Here is a 20,308-nt window from a genome sequence, read left to right on the forward strand (position 1 = left end):
AAATAGTGAAAATTGTGTGTGTGTGTTCACAGACCTTGAGATCGAGGTGGACCACGTTGGTCTGGTGGAGGTGGTGAACCCCCTCCAGGGTTTGTCTAATAAGTCTGGTAATTTGTGCCTCTGGGAGCAGCTCGTCAGAATCACAGTGGTCAAAGATCTCTCCACCTGCCGCACTGATGGACGAACGAACGAACGAACGAACGAACGAACGAACGAACGAACGCACACACACACACACACACACACACACACACACACACACACACACACACACACACACACACACACACACACACACACACACACACACACACACACACACACACACACACACACACACACACACACACACACACACACACACACACACACACACACACACACACACACACACACGGATCAAAGGTTTATTCAAACGTCTACTGACTTCTCATGGGATCATGAGATTAAAGCAACAATGTTAAAGGAACTCCCACACTATTCTAACTGACTGCTGTACTTAGTTCATATCAATTCAAGCGATAAGGTGTATTTTATCTTTATGGAGTTTTAAATGTGCCACTAATGTTTCTAGGTTTTCTGTGCTCCTCAGGGCAGGAGTACTATACAGTATATATATTGTACAGTGCCTGAGGCGGCACTGTACCAGGCCCACTAGGAGGAGGAAACTATTCTTTTCAGGTCTCTCTTCTTCAGAGTAAGCGGTGCCAAGGGTGCGGCTGGAAAACACCAGCAATGCACCTCCAGTCAGCGTTGCAGATTCCAATCTGCATTATGGATCTACTTGCTGGTATGTCGATACAGAGAGAATGAAGACTGGAAGATTAAAGAGACTTGCTGTGCGAGTTTGGAGTGAAGCAGAAAATGTGGTCCATAGAACTCGCTTAACTCCACAAACTTGGAAGAGCATTATGGATTATGATCTAAACATGGATCTAAACTTTTATTATTTCAAGATTTCTTTATTTGTCATTTTGTTTTCCAACTGCAGGCAGTCTTAGAATTTTTTTTTAAATTATGTTCGTCCTAGTTAAAAAGACAGCGACAGCGATTCATATCATAAACTAGAAAAAGTGCCCTTCTGGGCACAGGTCTCCACCAGGAGGATAGGACTGTGTGAGATGTTTGGCAAAATGTGTGAAAGATTTCACGTACATTTCATGCTGCGTTCATGATTTGAGGCTTTTGTTCAAAACGGGGCAATCTTGCAAACTGTGAAAGCCAATTATAGCCAATTAGGATGGAATATGAAATATCGGACAGATCCGACTTGAGCACATGACCATAGAGATACTGTGTAACGATTTGTGAGATTTTTGGACAGAATCTGGAGGAGTAATATCAAAAAATGTGTTTTACAAAAGCCGGCCTCCTGGTGGCGCTATAAAAAGGCAGATGCGGAAAATGCAGGTCAAAGGTTTGTCCTTGGCCTCTAGGGAGTGTGCATGCAACGTTTCACGCAGATCGGTGCAGTTTTAGGTAAAAAATGTGAAAAGCTGCCTCATGGTGGCGCTATAACAGGTCGTTCTGGAAAATGCGGGGCAGAGGTTCATCGTTGGCATCCAGGGAGTGTGTGTGCAAAGTTTGGCATCGACCGGGTTAACGGTGCCGGAGATTAGCTGGTAACAGACGGACGGAAGGACGGACGGACGGACACACACACGGACGGAGTGCAAAACATACTCTCTCCCCATGCCTTCGGCCTGGTGGAGACAAAAAGCAGTCAGATAAAAAACAAAACAAAAAAAATGAATATAGAGTTCATGTCTTCTTTCCTTTTGCATAGCAAAGCATAGCTCTCCCCGAGTCCATGTCCTATCTACTGAGGAGTCCATGTCCTATCTACTGAGGAGTCCATGTCCTATCTACTGAGGAGTCCATGTCCTATCTACTGAGGAGGCCGGAGTTCAACAATCTGATTGTGTGAGGAAAAAACGGTTTTGCATCCTTTCAGTCCTGGCCCTGATGCTCCTGACTGTACCGTTTACCAGACGGGAGATCAGGCTGTGAGGGGGGTGGGTGGTGTTGTTAATGATGCCAGTCACTCTCCTCATGCATCATTGCAACATTTTTGTGTTGAAGGAAAGATTGTGCGCCTTACACCAAGCTGCCAGCTGTTCCAGAGAGGAGGTAGCTTCATCCCCTTGGGTTATGAGGCCGACCACGGTGGTGTCATCAGCAAACTGATGCTGTTTATTCAATACATCTATCTATCAAATAAATTCTTGTAAATCTGTTGGGACACACACACACACGCACACACTGACCTCCCTGGCATTATATTACAACAGAGCCTAAAGCCTAGTTCAGTGTCAGACCAAATGATTCGCTACGATCCGAGCTGAAGCTTGGAAATACTTGCGACAGAATTCTCATCCATCCATCTTCAACCACGTATCCGTAGTTGGGTCGCAGGGGAAACAGCTCCACCAGAGAGCTCCAGAGTTCCCTCTCCAGAGCAACATTGGTAACTTCCTCCTGGGGGATACCGAGGCCAGTGAGTCATTATGATCCCTCCATCTGTGGCTTGGTCTCCTCCCAGTGGGATGTGCCTCGAGGACCTCCCTAGGGAGACGCTCGAGAGGCATCTTAACCAGATGCCCAAACCAGCTAAGAATTCTCATGTCACATCAAATCGACAGGAACAACTATTGTCAAGTCAAAACAACTTACTTCCTTGATGCACAAACTCTAGGACCTGACAAGCAATGAGCAAATCCAGCACAGTCCCTCCGGGATATCGTATATGGGAAACATCAGTATTTCCCAATAAGATATCAATGTGTTTTGTCTTGTTGTATTGCATTCCTAAACACTACATGGATTAAATTAGTCATGATGTAATTTGGGACCTCAGTGCTCTGACATTAAGGGCAGCCATCCCTGCAGGATATGAGAACATATATGTTCTCTAAGCAGAGAAATCATATGTTTTGATTCTGAAACGTGTTGCTTATGATTCGACAAGTGGAATCTCAAGCGACTCAGCCGACCTGCGACAGGGTAATTCTGAATGCTGCTTTTTCTCTGCAATGTTCTAAAACGGTTTAGTCTTGCTGCAAATCTCTGGTTTAATTAGTCTTAAAGGTTTTAGACATGCCCTGGAGCAAAAGCACTGAACCATAAACTGCTCCAGTGGTGGTGTGCACCGATTGTGTGATTCAGTGTGTGTGTGTGTGTGTGTGTGTTTAAAAAAGCTCCTCGTCTGAACCCGAGAGTGGTCATGTGGTTGAGCCACACCGGGCTCAGTTCCCCAACGCACACACAAGTTTGTTGGATTTTTGGTTTTGAACTCACTATTCCAGCAACAGCACGATGTCGTGGTCCGTCTCATAGGCAGCATGCAGGTTCACCACGCGGGCATTGTGGCGAGCCGACTCCAGTACGGCCATCTCGTGCACAACCTCCGCCCGGCAGTCACGACCTCGCCGTCGTTTCCGCAGGAACTTGGCGGCGAATACTTTCCCTGTGGCCTTCTCCACACAGCGCCTCACCACTGCAAACTTCCCCCTATATGAAAGACAGATATCAGCGTTATGCAATATGCTCCTCCAATGCGACAGATAAAGCCCAACTGAACCGATGCCGATCCAGATTTCGGGGTCATGGGCTAGACCACATATTACCAATGTTTTGACTGAAAGTTGTCAGACAGTAGAAAATATTCCAATCAAAAAAAGAAGAAAGAAAAACCTTTAGATTTGATTAAGGTTTATATTTCAATAACATTGAATATATAAGCAAACAACTAAATATATTTTGCATTGATCAAATTAAACACATGAACTGAACATTATTGAATTTAACTGCTTAAACCTTATACTGTATATTAGTTATCTACATTACAAGATCAGCTTGTAGATCAAGTATTTTTGCCTAATGTTCGCCCCAAATAGGAATGCTAGGTGTCATGTGGTTAAGTGGTTAAATTAAATAAAAAGTAAAGTACACAAGCACATTCACAAAAGGGGAAATAATGCGCATGTACACTTGCTTGCCGACACACTGTTGTCTCTGGACAACCTGAATGATCAAACCCCCAATGTCTTGTTATTCTGTTTTGTAGTAAACTATTTATATAGAAATAGACGTAAAATGTCAGGACAAAATATATTCTAATATATTTTTTATGAATTACATAAAAATATTTAGATAGTTTGAAGTAGTATTTGTGTTATTGTAGCTCTAAACAATGTAGAGAAAAGTCATAGAAATATATTTTATTTAACCAGTTATGAGTGATTTCCAGTACATGAAGTAACATTTGATGAAATGTTAAACTAAGCACGTTTTGAGAAAGCATGACAATAGTGAGTTGTCATAGTGAGAGTGTAGACATCTGCTGATATACAGTACATGATATTCATTTATTTCATTATGTTAATAATAGTACTTCAGAATATCAACTTTGACCATTATTTAGCACTCAGTACATCGATTACTGATACTATGGATGACCAACTATATGACCACGTGAGAAGAGAAAGTGATATATGACTGTTCCTCCAGCCCAACATCATCCACCATGATCACTACAGATTAAATTACACAAGTGACAAGGCACTATGGGCTTGGCTTAACTATTGTGAACAGCGTGTGAGTCATCACACACACGATATATCATAGATGTTAGAAAAACAAACTAGTTGTCAAGGCATGTAGGGCTTTGTTTGCAGTTATTGGAATATTTTTTTGTAATAATTGTGTAATCTTAACCAAACCCCACCCATGGGCCCTTTACATTAACCAGGGTCCGTATCTAGCAAGGTTTTCCACCACAACACCTGTCCCTTTACCTTCATTCCAAACATGTTAGAGTTGGAATGAAGCTGCAAAAGACACTTGCTTGACATGAAATGTTAGAGAAGTTGAACCACGCACTGGCCTATGAATAACAATACAGTTGGACATTGGCTATGGCTACAGTCCAACTTTCAAACCGAGGCGGTAAAGCTTATCTCGTCTCCTGTAACTCAACACAAAGGTGACCTGGTTGGCAAACTTGGCAGGTGAGCAAACAGCCCTCCATTATACATTAAACAAACAGGCGACATAAAGGCGATGTTCAACCAGGTACTTCCTGAATATATCACACCCTGACATACCCAATGCTGAAAATGTCGGTATATTTTACCACTCAAGTGAGAAGTCAAAATATATCTCCTTCAAAGTAGTAGTTCCCCAACCTCCCCTCCTTCCTTCCTCCCCTCCTTCCTTTTAGCATTGGTGGATACTGTGCACAGTATCATCTAGGTCACATGGGCAATGTTTAACACTTGAAGTGAAAAGATTTCCTTAAAAGGAAAACCAGAGGTGATAATTTTTTACCACATTGTTGTGACTAACTTTAGATTGCGACACTTCAAAACTTCCTGTTTTCAAATACACACATACAGTTTAGCTTAATACAGTAGATATGAAGAGAGAATGTGGACAAAATGTATTTTGTTCCTGTTATGCTGGCTTTCTTCAATTATGTTCTCATAGAACAGGGGTTCTCAACCTTTTTGGCTGGGGACCCCGGAAATGCTTTTGCCATGTCTTAGCCCCCTAAATGACACTTAAAAACATGTGTTTTTAAACTTGGCTAAGTTGGCTTTATGTAGCAACATTTCTCACCCAGCATTTTATTTCATTTCATTTCATGTTTGTGCTTTAATTAATGCAATGCACTGTGCATCTATGTTTGCCCCCCCCTACCACATCTCTTTAACATAAAGCACATTGAGCTGTATGTTTTTAATATATGAAAGGTTCTATAGCATGTATATATGCTACCTAATGGTGTGTGTGTGTGTGTGTGTGTGTGTGTGTGTGTGTGTGTGTGTGTGTGTGTGTGAGAGAGAGAGAGAGCGATAGAGAGCTATTTCCTCTTTCTCAGTAGCTGAACTCAAGTCTGCTTTCCACATGAGTTAGTTTCCTTCCTCCTGATTTGCAAGTAGAATGGGGGCAACAGATGATGTGATTGATTTGAATATGACCATGCGCACGCACACACACACACACACACACACACACACACACACACACACACACACACACACACACACACACACACACACACACACACACACACACACACACACACACACACACACACACACACACACACAGACAGAAAGTGGAATATTAAGTGTGCTTGTTAGCTGTTCGTCCTTCTATTGTTGCTGTACAGCAGCTATTTGTGGCTAAACATGACCTACTTTCTCCTCTGGGATGGAGTTGTAGCTTGCCCTATCATACCTAAACCCTTTTAGAGAACAAGTTATGCTTTGCACCAACTTCTCGAGTCACAAACACAATTATTTGAGATAATCACAATTACCGTATTTTGCATTGCAAGTTATCAAATATGTCATTTCTTTGTATATTAGTAATCAGTCATATCTGCCCTGTGCAACTTTTGTTTACGATAAGCCAAACAGAATTGAACAATGTTCAAATAATTAGTCGTAATTATTTGTGTGACAATTAATCGTCAAGTAAAATGTCATCATCATGACAGCCCTAAATATCAGTGGAACATTTTAGGTCATTGATATGTCAAAATTATATTTAATTAAATCAGACTTGAGATTAGAGAGGAAGCTAGGGAATGTTAGAGAGGAGATGGTTTGGGTTAATTATTTGTCATTTGCCATATTTAAAGACACCACAAAAACCTAATGAAATTTTCAACATATTTTTCACATTGTGCAGAGACAAATCTATACTATTATTGGGAGAGTAAAGCCTATTGTTATTTTTTCCTTGTTGGGTCATTTCAAATCTGCTACTTTCAATTTACTGCAGATTCAGAGCTACATGAGGGCAAAAACGTGGTCCCAGAACACGTAAAAAACATTTATGGACACATATATTGAAAATAATCTAATATGCTAAAAGAAATATGATCATGTGTTTTGCCCAGTGGCTGGTCCCCTACATGCCTACACCAACCAACACACGTGAAATACGTGCCCGCATGCATGCCTTATACTTTTGATCATCTTTCTGACTAAAATCAGTGGTTTTGGTCCAGGGGCTCTCCAGCCAAATGATGACTTTCCCCCCCCCCCCCAATATCAGATCTGCCCAGCTCTTCAGTCAGTTCACAAGCAGTTATAAATTATAATCTCACCTAGCCTAAGATTTAGACTCTCGTAGATGTATTTTATATATTCTGACAAAAATGTCAGAATCGATCAAAATACATCTTGAGAGTCTAAATATTAGGCTAAATCTCACCACCCTGAACAGTACAGCTCTCCAGGCAGTTCATATTACAGTTATAACATTTATAATCTCACCTGCCCAGCTCTCCAGTCAGTTCATAAACAGTTATAACATTTATAATATCACTTGTCCCATCTCTCCACTGTCTCCAGTTAGTTCATAAACAGTAAATAACTTTTATAATCTCACCGGCCCAGCTCTCCAGTCAGCTCATAGAAGGTCTCCAGGGGCTCCGTGTTGATGGGGGTCTGACAGTCTACCAGCAGACCGGCGGCGGCGCTGCGGCTGTCCAGCCTCCTCCGAGACATAATCCTCTTCCCCTTCAACTCAAACTTCAATTAAAGCTATCAGATATAGGATTTAAAAAGAAGATCGAACTGTGTTGGATTCCTAACGATGACACGACAACCGTTGGTCATGGACATTACTAATGGTCATGGCATGTAACGTAACATTAGCTCTGTTAGCTCCGACGGTTGATTGCCGCTTTGTTATTAAAGAATGAATTTGATCGATTTCGGTTACTGTAACGAGTAGCGATTTCATAAACTAAGTATGAATAATATCACGGAAGTAAACAAACGTTTGTTTTGTTGTTGTTGCCTCCAGTACGTTCAGCTCACCAACTTCACACAGTTTGAACATTTTCACTTCACATCCTTCTGTTTGCGACGCGTCATGGACAATGCGCATGCGCGCTGGTTGTTGAAATGATCCCAGTGCCTGGAAACACTGTCGCGCTAATTCAAGACCCCTGGCCCATAGACATATGGCCAACGTTGAAGCAGTCAAGCGAGCCTACTGGTCAAAGCTGGAACTGCAGGTGGGCCCGTGCATTTGACTCTGTTTGGCACTTAGATATATACTCTCTAAGGTTTGGCAATTGGCACTGGCACCGCTGGGGGGGGGGGGGGGGGGGTCCAAATCGAAGTAGCTGCTTCATCCATTTTAACTTTAAAGATATTAAAGCGTAGAACTGTTCATTGTGTGAAATATACCAAGAGACAATGCTGCACTTATTTTGTAACTGTACTAACACATTTTGGAATGAATAAGGATGTATAGCCTATATCTCAGTATGTTGATAGTTTTGACTCTGATACTGTCTTTATTGGCAAAATGTTCTATTCTAGCTAAATTCTAGCCAAATTTCATATGAATAAATCCAAACCTTAATAAACCTAAAAATAATAAATAATTCCAACCCTCTCATTGTATTTGAGATTGAGGCCAAACAGTACATTAGAATTTATAACATAATATTTAAAAAAAATAAAAAAGCTGCGAGAACTGTTTGTGTTCACTCTTTTGTTTTCTGTTAGTAATCCCCCTGGCTCTGATGTTGTATTGTTGTATTACCGTAATAACGACCAGTCTGAAGTGAGTGTGCTGTACTTTACTTATTCTGTAGTAGTGGTGGGAGAGAGAGAGACGCTGCGCAACAGTGCCATCCAGTGCCATCTACATAGAGAGGGATACACATAGCTACGCAATGGAGTGGCTGCTGCACCACTCAAATATCTGGTAATGCAAGACATGTTTCGACCTATACGGTCTTCATCAGGGCTGATGAAGACCGTATAGGTCGAAACATGTCGGTTGAATAAAGTTTTCCTCCTTTTTAACATCAAGTGTGCCCGGATCTCCGCTTTGTTCTATAGATGTGTTATCCCGATTGATCCCAGGAGCACCTTTTTACTATTTTTACATTTTTTATACCTGCACACCTCCTGAGCACCTGGTTGCTTCCTTGCCTCAAACATTAAACTCTCTTCATTGTCAATGGCGTTTTTAAAAACAAACATTGAACTAAAAACAAACATTAAACTAGGCGTCGTTCCTGCGAGTGCCTTCTTGCTGACACAACCCTTTCTCAGACCAGATGAGTAATAACAATCACATCCGTGTGAACTGTGAAGTGAACTGTGAAGCTCTTATCATCATACATCACCATCTCATTCTGGCCAATCACAATTTGCGTCTCACTTTTGTCTTCAATGTTTGTGTTTACGTAATGTTTTTGTTTAAACAACACTCAAAAATGGCCATTCATTTTCAATTGCATTTAATGTTTGTGTTGGGACAAACTCTCAAAACTGGCCATTCATTGTGGCATTCAATGTTTGTGTTTACAACTTTACACACACCCTCAAAGCTGGACATAGGAGGGGCTAGTGCCCCTCACAAATGGCTATGCCAACTCCAAACAGCCCCAAAGACACGATGCCAGCACTCCATTGATTCTGAAAACAGATTGATTCCCTTTTCTCAGACCAGGTCAGTGGTATGTTCATGAAAATGGCTATGCCAAGTCCAAACATCCCATTGATCACATGCCTATAGAGATTTGCGTAATGTTTGGACAAAATCTGTAGGAGTACGGTAATATCAGCAAAAATAATTGCTTCCTATTGTGGCGATATAACGAGCCAATGTCAAAATCTTTGCTCTGGCATCCAGTTAGTGTGCGTACACAGTTGCACGTCGATCAGGCCAACAGTGCCGGAGAATAGCTTTGGCCATAGTCTTGGCCACACTTCCTGCCTGGTGGAGACAAAAAGGAAAACATGTTTTGATCCCTGCTGCCACAGCAACTATGACGTTGTCAAAATACTGTCCAATCAGCACATAGCTGCTACAAACCAACTTTGGTGTGTTAGGGAATATAAATACAGTTGTCGGCACTAATGGATTTAATTTAGATTTTTTGATAACCTAACTTCTAACCCCACACATGTGTGCGATGGTGGCCTCACTTAATGAGGACAACAAGAGTGTAACAGTGGAGTGGATTGAGAATGCAGGCACTAAAGGTAAAGAGATTGACTTGGAGACTATATTTGCTCAAAGCCCAGATGTGTCTCCAGATGAGGGCATTGTCCCCATCCCAGAGACACCATCTCCTTCACTTGCTGCCGCTGGGAAGATCAATGAAATTGCAAATAATATGCAAAGACCCATCGTAGAGCCAGCTAGATATAACAGAGTGGTGACCCACACCAGGAAATCCCCACAGCCGGAAGTAGCCCACCACCACTTCACCCAACTGCATACACAGCCAACACAGGCTCAGACACGACAGCTCCAGAACATGAGGAGGAAGTCCAATTTTGTGACAGAAGGGGAGAAACTTAGAGAAAGATCTCGACTACAGCATCAGATCATGTACATGATCAGGGATTTCCGTGCCCGTCTTGACTACAGACCCCTGACCACAGAAGACCTGATTCAAAAACACAGAATATGTGTTTGTGTGAGGAAGCGTCCGCTGAACAAGAAGGAACTGATCATGAAGGACCTGGACGTGATCACCATTCCCAGTAATAATGTGGTGATGGTCCACAAGCCCAAACAGAAGGTGGACCTGACCCGTTACATGGAACACCAGACCTTCCAATTTGACTACACATTTGACGACTTCACAACCAATGAGATGGTGTATAGATTCACAGCCAGGCCTCTGGTGGAGACCATCTTTGAGGGAGGCATGGCTACCTGCTTCGCCTACGGACAAACAGGAAGTGGAAAAACACATACTATGAGTGGAAGTCTTTCTGGACAGAACGAGAATTCTTCAAAAGGAATCTATGGGCTAACTGCTCAGGATGTGTTTCTCATGTTGAAGAAACCCAAGTACAAGAAGTTAGAACTACAAGTGTATGTGACCTTCTTTGAAATCTACAATGGGAAGGTGTTAGACCTACTGAATGGAAAACTCGAGGTAAAAGTGTCAGATCAAGGCAAACAGGTTCATGTGGTAGGACTACAAGAGAAAGACGTCACATGTATGGAGGATGTTCTTAAACTCGTAAAAATAGGTAACAGCTGTAGAACAGTAGGTAAGATGTTGGCCAACACACACTCTTCAAGGAGCCACTGCGTGTTCCAGATAATTTTAAGGAGGAAGGGGGAGATGCTTGGAAAGTTCTCACTCATTGACCTGGCTGGGAACGAAAGAGCAGCTGATGCGTGCATTGCTGACCGCCAGACTCGCCTGGAGGGAGCTGAGATTAATAAGAGTCTGCTAGCACTAAAGAAGTGCATCAGGGCTATGGGATGCAAAAACGCTCACATTCCCTTCAGAGACACAAAGCTCACCCAGGTACTTAGAGACTCTTTCACTGGGGAGAACTCTCATATGTGCATGATTGCAACCATATCTCCTGGTATGATGTCATGTGAAAATACCCTCAACACACTACACTATGCTAACAGGGTGAAGAAGCTGACAGTTCACCCAAACCATGCAATGGAAGGGGGTCAAACCAACATCCATGCAGTTGACCAGCTAGAGTTTCGGGACAAAGACTGGCTAAGCAGCTCACCACAGGGAGACTACCTCAAACTGCTCTGTGAGCAGGAGGAGGAAGTGTGTCCTCAGCTGGATACCTTCCATGAGGCGGAGTCTCCAAAGGTGGAGAGGGAGGAACAGGTTTTAGAAGACCACCAACCCCCACGGTCTCAACTAGTAGCCCCTCCTCCTGCCCAACAGCCTGCACAGCCAACACAGGTTCAGACACAACAACTCCAGAAAGCAAGAAAGAAGTCCAACTGTGTGAAGAACGGGGAGAAACTCCAGGAAAAGAGGTGTCAGCTACAGCAGGTAGCACAGGAACTAGACACTACCATTCCTATGTATGATATAGGGTACATGGTCAGGGATTTCCAAACCAGTCTAGACTACAGACCTCTGACCTCAGAAGCCTCAATTAAAAAAAACAGAATATGTGTTTGTGTGAGGAAACGTCCGCTGAACAAGAAGGAACTGACCATGAAGGACCTGGATGTGATCACCATTCCCAGTAAAGACGTGGTGATGGTCCACAAACCAAAACAAAAGGTGGACCTGACCCACTACGTGGAGAACAAGATTTTCCACTTTGATTATACCTTCGATGACTCGACAACCAATGAGATGGTGTACAGGTTCACAGCCAGGCCTCTGGTGGAGACCATATTTGAGAGGGGCATGGCTACCTGCTTCGCCTATGGACAGACAGGAAGTGGAAAAACACATACTATGAGTGGAGATTTCTCTGGAGAGAACCAGGATTGTTCCAAAGGAATCTACACGCTAACTGCCCAGGATGTGTTTCTCACATTGAAGAAACCCAAGTATAGTAATTTAGAACTACAAGTGTACACAACCTCCTTTGAAATCTACAATGGGAAGGTGTTTGACCTGCTGAATAATAAAGCTAAGCTGAGGGTGATGGAGGATGGTCAACAGCAGGTCCAGGTTGTAGGACTAAAGGAGAAAGAAGTCACATGTACGGAGGATGTTCTCAAACTCATTGAAGTGGGAAACAGATGCAGAGCATTGGGTCAGACTTCAGCAAACACACACTCTTCTAGGAGCCATGCTGTTTTCCAGATCCTTCTACGGAGGAAGGGGACGATGCACGGGAAGTTCTCGCTCATTGACCTGGCTGGGAACGAGAGAGGAGCTGACATGTCCAGCACTGACCACCAGACTCGTCTGGAGGGAGCAGAGATTAACAAAAGTCTTCTAGCACTAAAGAAGTGCATCAAGGCTCTGGGACGCAACAAGCCTCACACTCCTTTCAGAGACACCAAGCTCACCCATATCCTCAGAGACTCCTTCACTGGGGTGAACTCCCATATGTGCATGATTGCAACCATATCTCCTGGTATGACGTCATGTGAAAATACTCTCAACACACTACACTATGCCAACAAGGTGAAGAAGCTGACAGTTTACCCAAACCAGGTAATGGAAGGGGATCGACCCAACATCCAGGCAGTCAACCAGCTAGAGTTTCGGGACAACGACTGGCTGAGCAGCTCGCCACAGAAAGACTGCCTCAAACTGTTCTGTGAGCAGCCAAATGAGGAGGAAGAGTCTCCTCAGCTGGATACCTTCCATGACGCAGTGTCCCATACAGTGGAGATGCAGGAACAGGTTCTAGAAAACCACAGACCCCAAGAGTCTGAACGATTTCCCCTCGCCCCGCAGCCTACACAATCAACACAAGCTCAGACACAACTGAGATACGCAAAGAATTTGAGGAGAATGTCCAACTATGTGAAGGAGGGTGGGGCGAAACTCCAGGAAAAAAGGGAAAGGCGTCAACTAGAGAAGCAGAGCCAGAAGAGAGCACCAGAGATAGACACCACCATTCTTAACTATGATATCATGATCAGGGATTTCCGAGCCAGCCTAGACTACAGACCTCTGACCACAGAAGACCCGATTAAAAAAAAGAGAATATGTGTTTATGTGAGGAAGCGTCCCCTCAATAAGAAGGAACTGACCATGAACCAGCTGGATGTGATCACAATTCCCAGTAAAGATGTGGTGTTGGTCCACAAACCCAAACAGAAGGTGGACCTGACCCGCTACCTGGAGACCCAGACCTTCCGCTTTGACTACGCCTTTGACGATTTCAAAACCAATGAGATGGTGTACAGGTTCACAGCCAGGCCTCTGGTGGAGACCATCTTTGAGAGGGGCACGGCTACCTGCTTTGCTTATGGTCAGACAGGAAGTGGTAAAACGTATACAATGAGTGGAGATTCTTCTGGGGAAAACCAGGATTGTTCCAAAGGAATCTACATGCTAACTGCTCAGGATGTGTTTCTCACATTGAAGAAACACAAATATAATAAGTTCGAACTACAAGTGTACACAACCTTCTTTGAAATCTACAATGGGAAGGTGTTTGACCTGCTGAATAATAAAGCTAAGCTGAGGGTGATGGAGGATGGTCAACAGCAGGTTCAGGTTGTAGGACTAAAGGAGAAAGAAGTCACATGTACGGAGGATGTTCTCAAACTCATTGAAGTGGGAAACAGATGCAGAGCATTGGGTCAGACTTCAGCAAACACACACTCTTCTAGGAGCCATGCTGTTTTCCAGATCCTTCTACGGAGGAAGGGGACGATGCATGGGAAGTTCTCGCTCATTGATCTGGCTGGGAATGAGAGAGGAGCTGATGCATCTAGTGGTGACCGCCAGAATCGTCTGGAGGGAGCCGAGATTAACAAGAGTCTGCTGGCACTAAAGGAGTGCATCAGGGCTCTGGGACATAACAAGGCTCACACACCTTTCAGGGGCAGCAAGCTTACTCAGGTCCTCAGAGATTCCTTCATTGGGGAGAACTCCCATACGTGCATGATTGCAAACATATCACCTGGTATGGCATCATGTGAAAATACCCTCAACACCCTACACTACGCTAACAGGGTGAAGGAGCTGACAGTTAACCCCAACCAGGTAATGGAAAGGGGTCGACCAAACATTCAAGCAGTCAACCAGCTAGAGCTTCTGGACAAGGACTGGCTGAGCAGCTCCACACAGAGAGATGACCTCAAACTGCACTGTGATCATAATGAGGAGGAAGTTTCTCCTCAGCTGTTTACCTTTCATAAGGCGGTGTCTCAAATGGTGGAGATGGAAGAACAGGTTCTAGAAGACCACCAAGCTGAGTTCAAGGAGTCAATTCACTGGCAGGAGGATGAGAAGGTGTTGGAGATGACAGAGGAGGTTGATTATGAAGTGGACCTGTATGCTGCTGAGCTGGAACAGATCCAACAGAAGGTAGAAATCACCAATGACCTTCAAGATAAAGCGAAGTTGTTCGGTTCGTTACTCCAGGAAGAGGAACAATCCAGTAAGCATATCATCCCAGAGATGCCCATCAGCCATCAGCTTGAGTCCCACGCTCAGCAGTCATTGTGCAAAGCAGCCATGGATGATATGCGACTAACAATAGAGGCTGAGAATAGCACCCTGAAAGAGGAGAACACCAAACTCACTAAAGAAATGACTTGGGCTAATGAGAGGGAAGCTTTGGATGAGTGCCTTAACAAGTGCAAAAAGAAGAGTGTCTGGAAAAGGTTATGCTTCTGGAGGAGATCAAGAGAGGTAGCTGCCTGCGTTGAAGCAGGGCTGGCAAATCATAGCTTGGAACATGACAGGCAGAAAGAGTGCCTTAACAATAATAACAATACATGCAAAAAGAAGAGCATCTGGAAAAAACTGTTCTCCTGGAAGAGACCTACAGAGGCAACTAAGGCAACGCTTGCAGCCATACCGCTGAAAGCAGACAACCTGCTCGAGCCCTAGCCAGAGACCCACACGGCAGTGGGCCATGAGCAGGATAGAACACATCTGTGATGGAGGAGACAATCTGTGTGATCTGCATGCATATGACAAAGGCACTGGTGAGGTTTTTTTTGCCCGACATTTTCTTTCTGTTTTTCTGATTAGTTTTTAGGTGTACAAAAGTGTGGTCCCTGTTGCTATTAACCTTCACCATGTGCATTGGTCCGTAGAGGCGTAGACAGAGTCAAGATAATTATAATTAACCTTACATTTAAATAAAACTGCGTCCAATAAAGTGTTGCTCAGCATGTCTGTGTCAACGTGCTTTATCTGTTCTCCTGACATTGTATCTGTGATTATTGTGTAGGCCTACTGTTAATTGATTAATTGTAACTAAGCAAGGGCCACGTTGGTGCCGAAACGTGTTAGCCAATACAAAATGGCCAACTGTGCCTTTATCTTGCATTCTCTTATTTTGGGGTGCCGCCACTTAGTGTGGTAACTTTTTGAGTGGTGCAACCACTCCATTAAGTATACCTATGTGCGTCCATCCCATGGCTGGCTGGCTGTGTCCGTCCCTGGCTGGGTCTGTCCGAGCACGAAAATTGTGTTTGGTTGGTTTTCACAAACAGGTGTCACTGTTGTGACACACATATTAACTGGATTTGGGGTGGTACAGTACAGTACAGTACAGTAGAGGGACCCCCTGGGGGACCCCCACGCGGTAACTCTGTAATTTCTCAACCGTGTGATTTTTCTAACTATAGTTGTTCCTGTGCTTGAAGAGTCCAGAGGAAGCACTTAGCACACCTGCCCATATCTTCCAGGAATTGCAGCCTTGTGGGACTGTATATTAAAGGTTGGGTCTATAATGCATCATAAGCACATTCATAATGCATTATAATGCGCTTGCAGCGCATAAAAGGCATTATATCGTATAACGCATTATAAGTGCTGCTGGTAATAATGTATAATTATTATGCTCAGTGGAACAGCACATTATAACTATCATAACTTATCAATCAACATATATGCTGCATATGACTTTGAGACCTTTGATAATGCACAGGGAAGACATATTTCAATATTCTAACCACACCTGGGGGTTTATTAGAGTAAACTCCATAGACACATACAAAACAGAAAAAGTAAAACAAAAAAATCATGGCATGCCATCTGTAAGTGACATAACATTGCAATGGTTATTAGCAATTATACCATACGACAAACAAACATGACAATGATAATCCAAGCCATGTAAATATTTATTTTCCTGGCTCTTAAAATGTACAATTAGCATGTCAAGTAAAAATCACACTAGTGTGACTATGAAGTGAGGGGCCCACTGTGGCTGGCGGCCACATGAGCTTTTTGAAAATTAAGCATCATTTTGACTTTTAGACGCCTGCACAGTATATATGGCAGTCACTTTCATTCATTGCAGATTCACTGCCACTACAGTCTATGCCATAGACTTGGCTTAGTCTGCCAGTAAAGAGAGCTGGTTCAACGGTGCAAAGTTGTAGTTGTGTTGTTGCCCCTAGGTTTGAACATCCCTGGTAACTATATATGGACTAGTAGGCTATTTGATCATAACGAGAAGACCTGAAAATTGGAATACTCTATTGATGACAACATACATATACATACAGTACATACAACAATCATGCAATTATTTCCATTTTTGAGGGGCGATGTCCAGCTTTTGGTGTGTGATGTGTGTAACCCAAAGTTTGTGTAAACACAAACATTGCGTAACATCAAACCTTGATGACGAAGGTGAGGACGCAAATTCAGATTTGCCGGAATGAGATGATGTTTGATTGTATGATGATGTACGATGATAAGAGCGCCCCTCACTTCACACAGGTGTGATTTTTATTTTACATGGTGAGAATGTATTTCTGGGTCCTGGGCTTAGGTCCTGGGCCACAAACGTCACGGTATGAAAAGGTATGGGAACTCCTGTTGTAACTGTAAGGTACAGTAGATACAGTCTCTTATCTGTCTCATGTGGTGTATCGTATGTGAAGGTACAGAGACAAATACCCCCCAAAAAACAAACACGCACGCATGCACGCACGCACACAACCACACACACCTGACCTCAAGCCTAGGAAGGGAGGGATGTTAGTGGGGTGGGAGCATTCACATCTCTGTGTCTTCCCACGACGTAAGAATGCTCTCAAACACTCACACTCTAGTGAGGGTCCGAGTTTGGTTCTTGTGGATAATTTTAATGAATCCTGGAGGTTGAAGCCATCCCTCCCCATCTACCTGCACTGGAACACTTTCATCTCCAAGGATGGTGATTTTTACCGTACAACACTGTGCGATGCGGTGATGCTGTAGATTGATAACTCTAGACACAGCCATCTGCATGATGCCAAACACAGCAACCACCTCCAACACCTTATCATCAAACGACTGAGCAGCGAATAAATCATTCTTCTTGGTTCCTCCCCAGAAGTTGGTCCCTCCTGCATAGCTGGGAATGTTCAAAACAACAATACCCTGTAGACTGGGCAACAAAATGGGACGACCATCACACTCTAGTAGGACCCTCTGTTCCAGGTTCCTGTAGGTTCTTTGTAGCAGTTCACTGATACCCATAGTCCCATACCACATCCTGTTCTTAGTACGACTTCTGTATTTATCCGGATGTTCATCTCTCTTGTTGTTGAAGTCCAGGGAGATTTTAGCATCCAGGCCTATGCCAAAGTAATTATTCATCACAAACTTCTCTGTATAACATTCCATGTTTTCAGTACTGGAATCCTCTGTAACCATAGAGGGATTAGAGGCTGACTGTTGCTGTGAAAACTTGGTGTCATGTACCATAATACTCCACCTGTCTAACATCTTGATGCTAGCTCTTTCAAGTTTCTCCAGTATCTGAGGTACTTGTTTGTCATCATCGCAGGCTGAACCCCATCCCAGAACCCTTGCCAAGTCATTCCCCGTTCCCAATGGTAACACACCCAGCTGGCACTGTTTGTGCAATGTTAGTGTGTCTATCTCAGACAGCACCCAACTGACACTTCCATCACCACCACACACCAAAATACTAAACTTATCAAACTTCTGATAAAGACGCAGACCTAGGTGTGGTCCTCCATTCCCCAGATCAAACACTTGAGCAGGGTTCAGCAGCTGTTTAAAACGTCTGAGGAACTTTACTCCCTGGTTGCCTCCACTCTTAGAGTTGACAAAAACTAGGAGAGGACTGGTACAGGATGGAAGACAGGATGCCTCCCAGAAACCATCAGAGTCAATAGTGTTGAGTGCAGTCGGTGGGATAATCGAGACTTTACACCGCCCCAGAGGACACTTGAACGACAGCTTCTCCTTACAAAGAGTGTGTAACGTAGCTTTACACCAGATACATCTCCAGTCTTGCAATCTGAGGACACTGCCACATGTTTTATCACAGATGGTGCATTTAGCATGGATGGGCAGGTTCCCCTCTAACCACTGATGAGGCATGGAGATCCCCTCCTCATCCTCGATGATGTCTTTGTATATGGATGTCAGGGTGGTCCATTTACAGTTGTTGGTCGCATGGACAGCACAGCGCTTATGAGCCTTGAACTTGCACACTTCACAGGATAGTCCATGTGAGGTTATTCCAGATATAGCTTCTCTACAGACATTACAGTATGTTAGTTTACTGTGACAACGAGCATACCAGTTATGCATCCCATTGAGGTCCATACTGTACTGGGTAGACTCAAAATACCATGCAGTGTCAGGGTTAATACAGGGAGGCAGCGTGTTTACCCTAAACCAGCCTTGCACAGTCAATTTGTTGAACCAGCTTTCATTAAATTACATTGCCATCCATAACTGCAATTAAAATAAATGTCTAGAGCCCGCTAAAGGTATACATCAATTTCCAATATATGAATTATTCCACGTACACATTCAGCTGACAAAGCAGAAGGTTGAAGTTTTTCTGTTCAGTATTCCCTCCTGTAGCTGTGGAAAGAGTATCCTCTGTTGGTGTCCGTTTGTGTGTACATGGGGCCCGCGCTTGCTGTGATCTTTCTAAAACGGTTATGTCAGTGCAGTTGCATGCACTGAGCAATTTTTCTAATAAACAGCAGGGAAATTTCATGTCGAAAGGTTTAAATAGGTAGTGAACAATTGACATCACACTGACATCACTGTGTGAATTCATAATCCACCACCCACCAAATTACTGAGGAGTCAATATGATGTTGTGTTGATGATGTTATCACCCAGCAGTGTGCACATTGTCCATACTAGAGGCGCTCGCCGCTCACTCTTATGTTGCACTGCATGCAGAACTGACCTAACACCATACCAAAAATAAAAAACTCACCAAAAGCCGAATTAATCCTGGTGATTGGTGAGTTCATCCCCAGCTACTGGGACCAAATTCAGGCGTGACAAATCAACTGAATTTATATGATATGTCAGAAGTCGGTGGGACGAACCCGTATTTTAGGCATGGCCAAATATGGAGTCTGACCGACTCGACACCGGGAACTGCACTCCCTGTGGGGGTGTGGAACATGTGTGTCAAATTTGAAGTAGGTGGATTACAAATTACGTGAATCCGAGTTACGTGGATTACAGACGTACAGACATACGTACACACATAGAGATGCGCCACGTCTCTTTGTATGTGTCTGCGTGTGTGTACGGTTGTAATGCACGTAACTCGAGAACCGTTTCCCCCACCCACTTCAAATTCGACACACGCGGTCCACATCCCCGCAGGGAGTGCAGTGCCCGGTATCGAGTCGGGCAGACCCACGGTTCTCCAGAACCACCACAAAATCAAAATCAGCCTAAATCCCCTCACCTGTGCAACTTCCAGCCTCTGCTAATTGATTACTTAACGAGTCCACTTTTCAGTCAGTTTGTACTCTTCACATACAGGCAGACAGACAGATACAGAGATCTCCATGTGGAGACAGTTAAAATGGGTATGGCAAGTTGACAACGGGTATTATTAGGTTCCCAAGTTGCATGTTCCCAAGTAGGCAGGTGGCCGAC

General features: G+C 43.7%; 2 protein-coding genes and 1 pseudogene across 6 annotated transcripts in view; 1 reads left to right on the forward strand and 2 right to left on the reverse strand.

Annotated features, from left to right (window-relative positions):
• Positions 1 to 20,216, reverse strand: part of stk17b (serine/threonine kinase 17b (apoptosis-inducing)) — a 26,470-nt gene extending 6,254 nt beyond the window's left edge. The window contains exons 1-4 of one of the 4 annotated variants that reach the window (XM_079517498.1): positions 20,115 to 20,216; positions 7,405 to 7,559; positions 3,298 to 3,510; positions 35 to 173 (exon numbers count right to left, since the gene is read on the reverse strand). In XM_079517498.1, the coding sequence (XP_079373624.1) occupies positions 35 to 173; positions 3,298 to 3,510; positions 7,405 to 7,523 (471 nt within the window). In that variant the 5' untranslated portion in view covers positions 7,524 to 7,559; positions 20,115 to 20,216. Of the gene's footprint in view, positions 1 to 34; positions 174 to 3,297; positions 3,511 to 7,404; positions 7,964 to 20,114 lie in introns of those variants that run through there. The other 3 variants (XM_079517496.1, XM_079517497.1, XM_079517495.1) reach the window with 3 other exon arrangements.
• LOC306934853 (uncharacterized protein) lies at positions 9,959 to 15,304 on the forward strand (the record flags this gene model as incomplete). The annotated part of the gene is made up of 2 exons (XM_079517663.1): positions 9,959 to 13,047; positions 14,422 to 15,304. The coding sequence occupies 2 exons, from the start codon at positions 9,959 to 9,961 to the stop codon at positions 15,302 to 15,304; spliced, it is 3,972 nt and encodes a 1,323-aa protein (XP_079373789.1).
• LOC306934854 (diacylglycerol kinase delta-like) lies at positions 17,201 to 19,012 on the reverse strand (annotated as a pseudogene). The gene is made up of 2 exons: positions 17,390 to 19,012; positions 17,201 to 17,207 (listed from the first exon to the last, which is right to left on the reverse strand). The product of its transcript is annotated as a diacylglycerol kinase delta-like (transcript).
• Positions 20,217 to 20,308: the final 92 nt, after the last annotated feature.

The sequence above is a fragment of the Electrona antarctica genome (genome assembly GCF_951216825.1).
Source record: "Electrona antarctica genome assembly, chromosome: 13".
Lineage (NCBI taxonomy): Eukaryota > Metazoa > Chordata > Actinopteri > Myctophiformes > Myctophidae > Electrona > Electrona antarctica.